This window comes from Sander vitreus, chromosome 5, assembly GCF_031162955.1.
Source record: "Sander vitreus isolate 19-12246 chromosome 5, sanVit1, whole genome shotgun sequence".
In the NCBI taxonomy this organism is placed as follows: Eukaryota; Metazoa; Chordata; class Actinopteri; order Perciformes; family Percidae; genus Sander; species Sander vitreus.
The window spans coordinates 6930606-6946407 of NC_135859.1; the positions used below are offsets into that span (position 1 = coordinate 6930606).

Below are 15802 nucleotides of genomic sequence, written 5' to 3' on the forward strand. Positions count from 1 at the left end.
CTGAGACCGTGGCATGCATTTACTTGTGCAAATTAATTTTTTTTTGGTCTTTAGAGGCTTTTGTAGCAGCATCACAAATCTGGTCACCATGGCTGCCAGGATAATGGAAGCATAAAATAGCTAAATGCAAGAAGTAAGCAGGCAAGAATCAACTCAGGAAGTAGAAGTCAATTGTTTCACACTGAAAAACATTCAGGAAACGCATGCTTCTCCCCCTAAAACACCTCAGACACTAGGTATGACTGAAAATGTTGTTGACGATGAGCTTCCTAACAGTGCTGGTTTAAAAAAAACAACCATCTTTGTCGTTTTAAGCATATGTAAATTTGGTGTTAACCTCAATATTTTGCTTACATAATAGTTATTTTCGGTGCGACCATGAAAATGAAGGTTGTGACCAATTTGCTTCTGCTCCAGAGTATTAACTACATAAACAGTAAGAGGGAGAGATCATTGTCTTGATTTAATACAGAAGAACTCGGCAGTGACTTGAAACATGAGACACAAAGCGTGAATTCTTTTGCCTAAACGTAACCACAGACATGGTGCAAACCCCTGTCTCTGGAGCCAAAGGTCTTTGAATGCCTGGCATGATTTTTTTTTTTTTCACTAAAATGTAACCACAGCGTAATTGGGAGAACAATGTTGTAATATATAAATGTAATAGGAAACAGGGATTTCCAGAGGGACAAAAAAAACTTGATGACTTGGAGTATCATGCACACTTAAAGATAATGATCAAATGATTAGCATATAGTATGTATGTATGTATGTATGTATGTATGTAAAGTAACCAAAAAAATATTTCACTGGTTTGTGAGGGGTGGAAGACAAAAGCAGAAACATTCGAGGAATAAAAAGAGGATTTCTTACAATGTTCTCATTATCCACAGTGAAACCAAAGTATTGCCCTAGAGTTGTCTAACCAAACCTTTTTACATCCTAATCTTAAATCAGAAACATTTTCGTCATGATGTACTGCGTATAGCAGAAAATAGAGTTGGATGATTCTGTTTGACTCAGTTATTGCAAGCCATGGATCACAGATCAAGTGATGTGCTTTTGAAGGATCTTGAGGACTGGAAGAGCTGAAAGAAGCTCTCCTGCGGCTTCCCTTATCAGAATGAAGCACCCGTAAAGAATCGGGGCCAGATGATGTTGTCAGTCCGCTGGGACGTGGAGTCCAAAGAGTGAGCTAAAAAAAGAGTGGAGAACAATGTTAAATATCATGTGTGATGGGAATTGTGTGTGTGTGTGTGTTGTGTTTTTTTACATACTGTACTCATGTTTTTACCTCATAGAGCATGCCAGCTATTAATATTTAACAATATCAACATTAATATGGCTAAGGGGCATATTCATGTTGAGCAAGAGAGTCAGTATGTTGGATCATGAGTCAATATTGTTGGATGGTCTAACAGTGTCTGCAGCCCGTGCAGTGCACCCTGTCACACCTTTCCGATTTTAATTTGGGGGGGCTGCATCTGACAATTTTTGTAACTTTCCGAAACAGACAATCACGCCCACTTCAGGCAAAGATTTGGCAAGGTGTGTGGAAGTAAGAAAGTAATGGATTTTTCTTAAGTACAAACAGGTGCCACAGTATGCATGCCTCCCACAAATTCCCATTTGAATGATTATCATGTCCCAACCCTCACTATCCTGGCAGGCTTTTCAAACCTCCTTTGAGTGTGGCCGTTGGGAACAGCTATAAACACTTTTGCCTTGTAGTTGGACGACATGTTAAATTAACTAACTTATGTTGAGTATAGCCCACTGTTAAGTCCCCTTGCTGTGCTTTTCTGTGGAGTGTTTGATTTGCTTAACAAAGCTGGAGGAATCACCTTTAACTGTTTTGATTGCAAAGTGCTCAAGTCATCTGTGGCTTAACTGAACTACCCTTTATTGTGTTGCTGGCTTTATGTGTAGCTTTTTAGTTGAAATATCTCTTCGATTCTGAGGCCCTATTCTCTACTCGTCTATGCTGTAGAGTATTTGCATTTTTGTTCAAGGACAGCTGGCTCTGACAGGCATGGACATGCTGACTGTTGGAAGGGGGAATCCATTTATCACCGTGGTACTAATAGCTGCCCATCATCTCTATTGCTGTGAGAGCCAGTAAACACCCGATAAGGACAGGTGGTGTGCTGTGCAGCGGAGGCCATAAAATATCCAAAGTACTGCTTTACGACAATTAGGAGGAAGTAAACCGAGATGATAAAGCCGTCAGGACTTAAAGCCAGAGGAGTGGAAGTGTTGTTTCTAGGTGTGCCTTTCAAGTACATGCAATCATTCTGTAAATAGCTCACCATTAAGAATAGTTTACCGTTGCAACATGATTATGAGCAGAAAGCAAAGCATGATCGTTTTTGAAGGGTAGTCAGGGTTGCCAGCTGTGGCCGATTGAAAACCAGAATTATTGAGGGAGCTCATAGGTGGCCTAAGATTTTGAATCATGCTGCATGGATTATAGATCATTTTTTGCCAGACATGCCTCACAAGGTAGTCGCTGGTAAAAGTCCTTAAAGGACAATACAGAAACCTTCAAAATCTACCATGGACAATCCTAAACTAGTACTGTAATTAAGTAGAAATCTGAGGTACTTGAGTCTTTTCATGCCATTTTCTACTTCTAATCCACTACATTTCAGAGAGAAAGTACTTTTACTTGTAATACTTTAGTACATTTCCCTGAACTTACATACAGTACTTTTACTTAAGTGACATTTTCAATGCAGGACTGAATCTGAAACTGGATCTGAATACTTCTTCCACCACTGGTTGGCAAGTCACTTAGAACTAAGGAACCATGTATAATTGTTTAGTAACACTTTCTTCTAAGATGAGAAAGGGAAATAAAACGGTCTTTAGCTTACAGTCTTGTAAATCCAACTTACACTAGATAACTCAAAACTGTGACCAGAAAATAAAGGACAACAAAGCTACCATCTAACTAGACTGACATTCTAAAGCCATGGCATTGCTTATCTATTGATGCTAAGCTATAAGGTATAAAGTTGACAGTGTTTGCCATCTTAGTTTAGCGTATCAGCATGCTAAAATACAGTAATAAGCACATAACACTAAGTACAGCTGAGGTTGATGAGGATGTCAAATGTTATCTGCTGGATGAAAATTTAAGTGATCACCAAAATTACATTTCTTGAGAGGACATGGATATCTGCACAAAATGTCATGGCAATCCGTTCAAAAGCTGTTGAAAACCGAACGACATTGCTATCCCAATCCCACGCAGCTGACTTGGCTAGAAATACTTCACTAGACTACACTGAATTAATATGTAATAAGTTGATTAGCAGCTATCTCCATATCACTAAAGATACCACATAAAGATAAGTGGGAAAGTATGCGTTTTTGTTATTTGGGTGAACTGTAGCCTAGGAAAACCCTGACGAACTTCCGGCAAATTTGAGATTTGCTCTGCAAGTCAGTCTGGATCGTTGGTCTGATTGGTTGAAGGACTATCCAATTGTGCCCAGAGGCATTTGAGCAGTGTCCGTTGGTGACGCCCCTTTGGAAATGAGCTGTGAATGAAGCTTGCCCAGACCCACTCTCAGTTATAACTGAGAAGGGTCTGGTGTCAACCAGGCTAGGTGAACTGACCTTTTATGCTTAATATCATAGTCAACTCAGGCAAGTGCAGCCTGAAACTGCAGCCACTTCTTTAAAGAGCTCATATTATGCTCATTTCCAGGTTCATAATTGTATTTAGAGGTTATATCAGAATAGTTTTACGTGGTTTAATTTTCAAAAAACACCCTATTTTTGTTGTACTGCACATTGCTGCAGCTCCGCATTGTGGTGTTGACCTCTCTGTTTTAGCTACCGAGTGATCTCACTTCTATTCCATCTTTGTTGGGTGTTGCACATGCGCAGTAACTAGATAAGGACTACTATCCAGTCAGAAGCAGAGCAGAGTATGAGGGCGTGCCACGCTCGCAGCATTACAAAGTGACACAAAATGACACACGTTTGTCTGTGAAGTAAAGGCTGGACTACAATAGAGCTGTTTGGAGCAGTTGGTGAACAGTGTTTTCTGTTGGAGATGGTAAGTGCCTTTGGGGTGGACTTTGGGCTTTTTCACTTTGTAAACCTATAACATGCACAAAAAAGATCACAATGAAGGGAAATGGAAATAGCCAAAAAGTATGAGCACTCTAACGTCTTATTTTATCAAAAAGATGTATTGAGCATAGAATAAGCCTTATACATAGAAGTATACACAGTTATGGCCTCTAGCCTACACTTTCTGGTAGACATTTATTTATTTTTTTGTCTTGGGTTGCAATTCCCACGCATCTTGTTCTACATGTCGGCTAAAGTAAGTGCCAACACTTGTTCACAGGCTATTTGACACAAGTCTGACCTAACCTGGCAGTCCTGTGGCTGGAGGTAACAGACATATCCGAGGGATGAAGTACTGAAGTCTGTCCAGGGATGACTCAGTTTATGCAAGAGTCAAGATGACAGCAGCTACTTTACTCATTCAACCGTAACATGAGCAGAAGTCAGAGAACAAAACCGAACCTGACCTAAACAGTTCTTTTGATCTAAACATAGTTGGAAACAGATGGGATTACTCCTTTGCCGCCTTGTTGAGGAGGAAACAGCGCTGCTCATGTTGTGCAGTGTGCTCTGTGAGAGAAGCAGCTCAATTTCAGTCTTCTGGAGGTTCCTCAAATAGAATAGGAGAGCTGAAGCATTCCTTGAGGACTAAGGTTGTTGTCTGATGTTGGAAAAATCCCAGAACTCTCACTAGACAGATTTGGTCCTCTTCAGTCTAGGGCAGCTCAGAATAAATACTCTGTGATGATATCTTCATTGAAATACTGTAACACCATTTCATTTTTCTTGTCATTTACTGTATTTGTTACCTAAAGAGAAACCTTGTTTCGGGTTAGTACAGCTGGTATTAGAAAATTGCACACCAAAAAAAAAAAAAAAATCAATAAATAAACAAGCTTTTCTTTCAAATATTTTTCAGCAAGACCAGTTTGCACTGAACACAGAGTGAACAATGGATTGGGTGTTTTCAGATTTTCCCCTTTTTCAGCACTCTCATTCACTTTATGGAGAACAAACCAAGCATGAACACAGTGAATACCCAATACTGACCGCTGGATAAAAAGCAGCCCAGTTGCACTCAGTTCTTGAAGAGACACTTCAACCCAAATTCTTTGATTTCAGGCGATGTCTCCATCTCTGAGCCCACTTCACTCACACACATACACTGGAACAAAAAAAAGATATTCTGCCTAAAACACTTCACTTTCTCACAGACTTATTATGGATTACCCTTAGGTATATGACATTCTAAATGGCTGAGAGGAGAGTTTCTCTAGGAAAAATGATCTGTCATTTGAAAGCACTCCCTTCCAGGCCTGTTGCTTTCATTGCAGGTGATCCTGTTCTAAATTTACCACTCCTCCGCTCAAACCAACTGCAGCTTGGTAAATATTTCGCTGTGTATCCATTCTGAGACATAAAAGGATTGAGACTGAGGTGCTCCTTGAGATGACTGACGACTGTTGCACACCAGGGCTGCTTACGATGTTTCAGCACAGAGCTGCCCTGGTTGGTAGCCTAGTGGAAGTAATGGAATTCTCCATTAGCTCGGGCACGCTGTCAGGGGCAGGGTAATCCCGAGGGCTGCTGCGTCTGTGGATGTGTCCCAAATCCTCCAGAGGAAAAAACAAAACAAAAAAACATGCACACACTCTAAATATATATTTATAGACATTTCTTCCACAGCGCTGCGAAGGAGGGTCTGGCTAGTCCACGCAGCATTCCGGGATGGGAGAGAAACATGCTCTGGTTTATTGGCGTTCATAGTCGTGCAACAGAAAACTCAAGATCGGACAGATAGTCTAGCTAGCTGTCTGGATTTACCCTGCAGAGATCTGATGCGCAGTTAACCGTAGTCCTCATAAATCAACCAGAGTTTAAAATTCCAACACAAGGGAAGCGTTAGGTAACGGAAATCTGGCTGAAAAGGACATACGGCGGAATTTCCGGTGGCAATGGGGCAATCCCTGAAGTAGAAAGTCGTGGATATAGACTAATCAGACTCCAAATAAATGATAATGTTGCTCTGTGTCTGCTGGATGTGGAAATAAGCAACTGTTTGCTAATAACTGCTAAATGAAAACTATTCGCCATATCCACTTTAAAGTGTTTAAATGTCAATGTTGCGTTTATACCTTGTTTCTGCTGCCCACAGGGGGCAAAACAAAAATCAGCTGTTGCAGTTTTAATAATTCTAAACTGATTTACATTACATTTACATTGCATTATTTTGGTTATATTCACATATTGTGCCAACTAATTCTCACTCCCAATTCGTCAAATACGCTTAATAATGCTTGGTCAGTGGTCCTAAGGCGGCCTTCCGTGTCTGTATTAGGGATGGGAAGATTCACCGATTTGGATCGGTGCTCGGACATAAAAATGCACCATGCGAGTGCACCTATTATAAAAGTTTTCACTGGATACAATTTGGGAAGGACTCGTGATGCATCGTTTTTAAAAAGAATTTCTTTAGGGCATTTTTGGCCTTTTATTTTTGACAGGACAGCTGAAGACATGAAAGGGGAGAGAGAGGGGGGGGAATGACATGCAGCAAAGGCCTGCATGTCGGAAGTTGAACCCGCGGCCCGCTACGTCGAGGAGTAAACCTCTATACATGGGCGCCCACTCTACCAACTGAGCTATCCGCGCGCCTGCATCGGTAAATTCCGATTAATTTATATTATTATTAGTAGTAAACATACGCCTTTATTATTTAGAAATGTTAGAATATTAAGATTAATTGCTCCCCTTTAAACTCTTTCACTGTCCCAAGCGCGCACTCTCATCTCCGCTGCTGCCTGTGACCAATAACGCTACTACAGAGGCCGATGTGTGTCTAACGTCCGCGTCACATCAGAGATTAACATGGAGGAGGAAGAGCTACGCATTACACCAGCTTCCCCTTACCTTTACCTTTAGCCTACCTACACTCTGTTATTTCTCCACTACTCATTTCACTCTGTGACTTGTGTCACTCAGTGCTGACTGTCAGACACAATCACACGCACGCACTCACGCACGCACACACACACACGCACAGGCTGTTATGAAGACTATCACACATATTACTTTTTGTCGAGCATCACATAGGGTCACATCAAAATGACCAATTGTGAAAAAGTAGAGCGGATTCTGATTGATTACGATACAGTAACATCATTTCTGTCAATATTATAATCATATTTGTTCTTCAAAGACTAAATATGCTTTTAATATGCCCTTTAATAGAAGTGAAAGTATTTCTGCCAGCTTGTGAGAGCACAATGCAGGCTGCTTACCAACACATTTTTGGTTTGCTTAAGAAGAACCAAAGAAATAAAATAACGCATTGAATCACAGTGTGTTAAATCAAATCATGTTGAATGGCTATGCATTGCAATAGGGGGTGAATCGAATCGCAGCAGCAGTTACTGCATCGAGAGATGTGTATTGCATCACCCTTGGACCGGAGATGCACATTCCTACTCTGCATGAAATGCACGGGGCTTTCAGCTAACTCCAATGTAAGCCCATGCGCTGCAATATTAGACGCTCAGAGCAACTGCTTGACCACGGCATGGTGAGATGACCGTATAAAAGAGTGACAACGTCCACAGAGATAAAGAGCCACAAAGTAGGGCGGAGGTTGGGGCACATTGATGGGTCAAACAAACATAGGACTTTCACCCAGGTGACTGCTGTTCAAATCCCATGTGAAACCAAAAGACAACGTTCACTAAACATGTAAGTTACCTTACTTTTGTAATGTCACTTTAAGTTACGTAACAAACACACTTATTTTAATCCAAACCACAATCTTTTACTAAACTTAAAGTTTTGTTACCTAAACCTCACCCTACCATGCACGCTGAAAAATGACGGCATGAGGTCCTGACCAAGCACCCGTATGTGATGAGTTGGGAGTGAGAATTTGTTGATTGTGCATTTTATGTTTCCTTGGTATGTTGTAGTGATGTCATTATTCTCTATATATAAACCTCATTTTGTATATAAACTAGAGATGGCCCGATACAATTTTTTGCTTCCCGATACCTGAACTTGCGTATCGGCCGATACCGAGTACTAATCCGATACCAGTGTGTCATATATTTTATTATATTTTAACAACTTTATACTACTATCCCTGTATGGATGTGATATGATTTCTATCTTTGTTGTTGGTCTGGCTCAGGTTAAACTCGTTGTCAAACATCAACAAACTCAAACAATGAATGCCCCAGAACTTTCTTTTATTATCCAGTTTGACAATCAGTTATAATGGAAAAAGAACATAAATAAACTACTTTAACGTAGATTTTCTTTAGGGCTTTATTACGTGGTATCGGATCGGTGCATGAACTCCAGTACTTCCCAATACCGATACCAGCGTTTTAGGCGGTATCGGAGCCGATACCGATACTGGTATCGGAACATCTCTAATATAAACCTCATTTTGAGATGTTCTTTATGTGAGATGTATGCTATCATGTTCTTGGCTCTCACAGGTCTGGAATGTTTAATCCCTTTATGTCAAAACGAACAAGATAAAACAAACTGGCGGTCCCACAGACCAGTTGGCCTGCCTGCTAAAATACAAGCAGGAACCTTCCTCATTACTGAATAACGCATTCAAAGAGAAGTGTTGCATTACTGGGTTTCTATTATGCATTTCTAAGAATTCCCATAGCATGGAGTGTACCCATCTCCGGATCTTACTTGTATCTATTTGACATTGCTTGCCTGGGCATGGTACACTGGTACATTTTAAGTGCGGGTTGTAAATTAGGCAGAGCAGGATTTGAGCTGAATACAGTGTACAGTATTTGTTATGTAATATTCAGTGAGTACAACTAACCAGCCAAGCCAAGGGAGTTTTAAAAACCTGTGTAATAGTGTATTTGGCTTTCTTTCCAGTCTTGTGTCTCATGGTCATCTACAGTATGCTACCACTCGTCCACTCCAGCTGCCAAGGGTGACAAAATAATGACACCTGTATCAGAGAAATGAGACGTTTCACTTGTTGCCATGGCAACGCTGACAAATTCTGATGTGTGGCATGTAGGTGACATGCCTCATGTGCCTCCCGAATTACAGTGTACATGTGGCCAGATAGGAACTGAAAATAAATATATTTTTCTGAGCCGATTAAAAAACATCAGGGGTGTGTGTGTGAGAGAGTGGGGAGGGGGGTGGGCGGGGTGTGTGTATGTGTGTGATGTAATCGTGTGCTTTCAGCCTCAGTGCAGTTGTAGCTATATTGTCTTTTCCAAGTGATTGTGATCTACATCAATACCACTTGCATGGTGTGTTGTCAGTTGTTAACAAGCTACAGTGTGCAGCAGATGTGCTGGACTACAGTGCGCTGTTTTCTGAAGCCAGTAAGCTTGTAGCAAACAAAATGTGGATTATGTACTATTTTGTATTTGCAAAACGTTTGTTGCTGTACTGTGTACCTGCAACGTTTTTTAAAAGGACTGGAATGGATTTAAGAGTAATTTTAGCATCAACAAAACCAAAGTTGTGTAATTAATGCCCGTCCTTTTAATAGGAATTTAACAGAATATAAAGTACATATTCTACACAGTCACAGGCATTTGTAACAAACTTATTTGTAAAAAAGCCTTAAATATCACATATCTGTTATACTAAACATTCATCTTTACTTCATTGACTTGTCTCTCCTAATTGAAATAAACATTAAGGAAAATGTGCAATCTTTCAGACTGGACCTGACAAGTATAAACTCAACATCTACAGTGGTGTGAAAAAAGTGTTTGCCCCCCTTCCTCATTTCCTGTTCCTTTGCATGTTTGTCACACTTAAGTGTTTGAACATCAAACCAATTTAAACAAAAGTCAAGGACAACACAAGTAAACACAAAATGCAATTTGTAAATGAAGGTGTTTATTATTAAAGGAGAAAAAAAATCCAAACCATCATGGCCCTGTGTGAAAAAAGTGATTGCCCCCCCTTGTTAAAACATACTATAACTGTGGTTGTCCACACCTGAGTTCAATTTCTCTAGCCACACCCAGGCCTGATTATTGCCACACCTGTTCACAATCAAGGCATCACTTAAATAGGAGCTGCTTGACACAGTAAGGTCCACCAGAAGATCCTTAAAAGCTACACATCATGCCGAGACCCAAAGAAATTCAGGAACAATTGAGAAAGAAAGTAATTGAGATCTATCAGTCTGGAAAGGGTTATAAAGCCATTTCCAAAGCTTTGGGAATCAGCGAACCACAGTGAGAGCCATTATCCACAAATGGCGAAGACATGGAACAGTGGTGAACCTTCCCAGGAGTGGCCGGCCGCCCAAAATTACCCCAAGAGCGCAGCGACGACTCATCAAGAGGTCACAAAAGACCCCCACAACAACGTCCAAAGAACTGCAGGCCTCACTTGCCTCAGTTAAGGTCAGCGTTCATGCCTCCACCATCAGGAAAAGACTGGGCAAAAAATGGCCTGCATGGCAGAGTTCAAGGAGAAAACCACTGCTGAGCAAAAAAGAACATCAAAGCTTGTCTCAATTTCTCCAGAACACATCTTGATGATCCCCAAGACTTTTGGGACAACATTCTGTGGACCGATGAGACAAAAGTGGAACTCTTTGGAAGGTGTGTGTCCAAGTATATCTGGCGTAGAAGGAACACTGCATTTCATAAAAAGAACATTATACCAACTGTAAAATATGGTGGTGGTAGTGTGATGGTCTGGGGCTGTTTTGCTGCTTCAGGACCTGGAAGACTTGCCGTGATAAAAGGAACTATGAATTCTGCTGTCTACCAAGAGATCCTGAAGGAGAATGTCCGACCATCTGTTCGTGTACTCAAGCTGAAAGCGAACTTGGGTTCTGCAGCAGGACAATGATCCTAAACACACCAGCAAGTCCACCACCGAATGGCTGAAGAAAAAACTAAATGAAGACTTTGGAGTGGCCTAGCCAAAGTCCTGACCTGAATCCTATTGAGATGTTGTGGTATGACCTTAAAAAGGCCGTTCATGCTCGAAAACCCTCTAATGTAACTGAATTAGGACAATTCTGCAAAGATGAGTGGGCCAAAAATTCCTCCAGGGACGCTGTAAAAGCCTCATTGCACGTTATCGCAAGCGCTTGGTTGCAGTTGTTGCTGCTAAGGGTGGCCCAACCAGTTATTAGGTTTAGGGGGCAATCACTTTTTCACACAGGGCCATGATGGTTTGGATTTTTTTTCACCTTTAATAATTAACACCTTCATTTACAAATTGCATTTTGTGTTTACTTGTGTTGTCCTTGACTATTGTTTAAATTGGTTTGATGTTCCGAAACACTTAAGTGTGACAAACATGCAAAGGAACAGGAAATGAGGAAGGGGGCAAACACTTTTTTCACACCACTGTAAAGCCGTAGATAGAGTGAAAAATCCGGCCAAGGCTGACTGAGTTGAATTTGATGACCACAGCGCTGATAGCATCACTGGTGGATGCCGAGACGAATTGGCCAGTGCTCCCTGAAGCTTTTTATCTTATGATTAACCATAGAGACAGAAACAAGAAAAACAGCCGGAAGTGTCAAATATACAGCTTTCATCAATGACGCATTTGATGCTGATGAAGGCTGCGGGCACACAGCCAAATCACACTGAGATGTACACATAGATTGATCATTTGGTGAGAATAGTGGCTATTTTCCCAGTTTTGTACAAATTCAAGCTTTTCACACCTCACTTTATCTTAATCTTCCTGACACCTCCAGCTGCTATTTGAAACCACTGAGCTGCCTATCTAACTAAGCTCCTCCAAAGCCAAAGAAAAGCAGCTAATGGCCCAACAGGCAATGACAGAGCTTATGACCGCTCATTGAAATGCCTGTGTTTGAAATGAGTGGACATGTATTTGATGCTACCACACTGCAGTTTCATCTCAATAAAAGGCAGGCAGCAGATGTTCTTGCTTCAGCAGAATGTCTGAATGCATTAAATGTGATAAATCATCCTTGTTTTTGCTATGATTAAGCTACTGTACTGAACAAGGTATTACATTCTTTTAGAGACAATGTCAAGGTAACTTCAACTGCTTTTATTCCTAAATTGAAAGTCTGCATGGAGGTTAGTACTGATACTTTTTTTTTGTCTCCTTTTCTCAAAGATATCTGGGGATAACACGGCCCCTCACCTACCCTGCCCGGCAGAACGGTCAGCTGATGGCGAAGATGATCCTGGGAGTGTGGCTGGTGTCAGCATCCATTACCCTGCCGCCTTTCTGCGGCTGGGCCAAAAACGTCCACACAGCCGGCGTGTGCCTCATTAGCCAAGACTTTGGCTACACCATTTATTCCACAGCTGTAGCCTTCTACATCCCTATGCTGGTCATGCTGGTCATGTACTACAAGATCTTCAGGGCAGCTCGTAAGAGTGGCGCCAAGCACCGCTTTAATGACCTTCCGCGCCGTGAGCGCATCGAAACAGTGACTAATGAGGCACTGCGAATGCAGGGCCTGAAGCCGCCCGGTGTGGTGGAGGAGTGCGCGTCCTTATCGCGCCTGCTAAACCGTGAGCGCAGAAACATCTCCATCTTCAAGCGGGAGCAGAAAGCAGCGACAACACTGGGGGTGATCGTGGGGGTCTTCACTGTGTGCTGGCTGCCGTTCTTCATCCTGTCCACTGCCAGGCCCTTTATTTGTGGAGTGGAGTGTAGCTGTGTGCCCATCTGGCTGGAGCGCACACTGCTATGGTTAGGCTATGCCAACTCCCTAATGAACCCCTTCATCTACGCCTTCTTCAACCGAGACCTGCGATCCACTTATCGTGACCTTCTCCGCTGTCGTTATCGGAACATCAACCGCCGACTGTCTGCTGTGGGCGTGCATGAGGCTCTCAAGGTTTAAAGCAGGGTAATTCAGCAGCATATATTGACCCTCAAAGAGTAGGGTATGTGCCTGTGCGTGTACACTTGGTGCTTAAAGGGCGACATGAATACAGCAGACCTGTAGAAAAGACAAAGCATTGTGTGTGTGCGACTCAGTCATTCTATTTTGGGAAAGAAAATCCTAGAGCGTACTTGATGAGCTATTCAAGTAGACAGTGCTTTTGTGCATATGCCACAATTCCGTCCTGGCTCTGGATTCACGGAAGGATAACGTAGTGACAAAGGAAATGACATGTCAACACAATCAATCTTAAGGCTTTCAGAGGGCTAAGAAAGCAAACAGATTTCTGTATGATAACAAAATTGATGTTTGATAAGGCAAAACATTTGTTTTGTTGCACACTGTCTTCTAAACATCTTCATCTAAACATGCATTTGAGCACATCCCAGATTAATTTCAAACAGAGAGTCAGAGACACTTGGTGTATCGTGCTTTGTGCTAGGATGAAATATTATTTAAATCACTTTCTTCAGTCATACTTTTCAATTTGGTCCTCACTAAATTTAACAAGAGCACCATAAATGTTTCACAAATGTTTACAATGTGGTGATGCCAAGGGAATGGAAGTGGGTGGAAAATGGTGTTAAAATGCGACATGAAGGGAACATTTTTCCATTCACGAAATCTCAGTGTTTATTGCTCTAAGAATAAACTGAAAGTAGTTTGTTTAGTGTCTGCATGAAACACATTTGTCTTACATGCCAATGTATACATAAATACACTGGTTACATAATTCAGATTCTGAAGTGTTTCCATGTTTCAACTCGTGTTATTTTTGCCTCGATCAATTTCATTCCACATTTGGCTGCTGACATTATTGGTTGTATACAGGTAACTAAACCTGTTGAACTCTGCAGTTTCAATTTAAGAACTGACGTGATGTTCTTGAGACTCTTCTGCCCCACAGGATGCCAACAGTGTTTCCATCTAAATTTTGAATCAGGATGTGGTTACTTCCTTCCTGACACTTCTGTGTCAAATGTCATCAGTCGAGTAGTGTGTGTGCTTTTTCTACCTCCATTTTTGAGATTTCTGTACATTTACTCCAAACAGATGTACCGCTGTCTTGCATCATTTTATATTTAACTGCTGTTTTATATTGTGTAAGATCAATCTATCTACAACTGCTCTGTGATTGCTCCGTTTGACTGCTTTGTCATTACCTTCAGAAATGAGCTGGAGAGGTGGCAAAGCATTTCATCACACTGTAAATAAAGAAACACTTGGCTAAAATGTCACTGTGGCCTACGTTAGTAACCTTGATGATATACAATAACGCACACGTGACTGGTTCAGCGATAGAGTTTGTCTTTAGACCGAGAATCAAAAGATCTTTTTTTTTTCTCTAATTTTCAAACAGGAGATAATCCACACAGGTCTCCAGAGCATTATCATCAAAAGCCTGATCCACACAATTCATTATCCTCGCTGACTTAACTGATTGGGTTTATCATGAGCAATAAAGACAAACCTTAAGGCCTGCTGGACGCCTTTGAAACATTCATGATATTTCTTCAGAATTAGCTCCAAGGCCGTCATGCTACTGCAAGGACTCTGCAAACTTGTATGAGGATTGTGACCCAAAATAGACGACTTTATTCTCGGTCTGCTTGGAGCTAAATCTTTTATTCAGTGTGGGTGACAGCTGTCTGCTTGCTGTCATGACTGACACTATCCTGTAGCGACACAAGGATGAGGTAGGACTTGACGTGTATGATGTGTTGTGGTCGGAAGGTGTGTAGTTCAAATTCTCAAACCAGTAGGGGATATGGTAGACTTGGTCTGAAAAGCAGAAAACGATTGGAGTAAGCAGTCATGTGTAAGAGTGTTAATGTATGTAACCATCTCAGTACAGAACTATTCAGGATGTGTTTGTACCTCACACACACCTAAACCGAGCAAGACTATCAGTCTACAGCCACGCCAGCTTTCTGAGGCTGTATTGTGCAATTACTGTAAATACATTTTGCTATTTAATATTTACTCTAATTATATTTATTATTGTGTGTTAACATGTGTCTTATTTTTCCTCTTATCCCTTGCTGCTGCAACAGTGTGAATTTCCCCATTGTGGGATTAATAAAGGATTTTGAATCTTGAATTTAAGTGCAGCAGTTGAGCTGGGCTACATGCTAACATCAGCATGCTAACCTGCTCACAAGGACAATGTTAAACGTATGACTTATTAACACCTTTGAGTTGACATGAAGCTTAGTGAAAGTTCAATTAGGAAGACTCCCTTTACTCACTCATTTATTCTCGTCTCTCTTGGCCTCTATCTCCGGCTTCTACTCTGTGGCGTTCACTCCAAGTAGTCCAACCAGATATTGCCACGATATCTTTTAGCCAAATTATATCCTTTGCTCTAGACCCCAGGGGCAAATATCTTGAACTAATCACGGCATCATTACCACCAATATATACCACGTCACGATGGGGTCTAATTCCCAAAGACTCAAATTCTTTTTATCATGCACTTGAATAAAAATTGATTGTTTACTCTAAATGAAGTCTCTCCTGATTGAAATGACAAACTTACTTATTTCAGCCTGATCTCACAGAAATGCGTAAAAGGACCACAAAGTATTAACACTTCTATTTCACCCCCACCAAAAGATTTTAATCAAAATATTTTATATTTGTTATATTATGTAGGCTACGTAACGTACTTAACTCATGTCACATAGCCAACGTAACGTCTTTAACCTACGCACGTAACATAGTTATATTAACCCAAACCAAGATCTTTTCCTAAACCAGCGAGTAGTTTTGTTGCCTAAACCTATTTTAATTGTTTCTGTGGTGCCGGCACATCATTTTAAC

At 41.1% G+C, this 15802-nt stretch overlaps 1 protein-coding gene across 1 annotated transcript in view; it reads left to right on the forward strand.

Moving 5' to 3' along the window:
* htr7c (5-hydroxytryptamine (serotonin) receptor 7c) overlaps nucleotides 1-14199 on the forward strand; it is a 29648-nt gene extending 15449 nt beyond the window's left edge. The window contains exon 2 of the mRNA XM_078250291.1: nucleotides 12199-14199. Within this exon, the coding sequence (XP_078106417.1) occupies nucleotides 12199-12937 (739 nt within the window). The 3' untranslated portion in view covers nucleotides 12938-14199. The remainder of the gene's footprint in view (nucleotides 1-12198) is intronic.
* Nucleotides 14200-15802: the final 1603 nt, after the last annotated feature.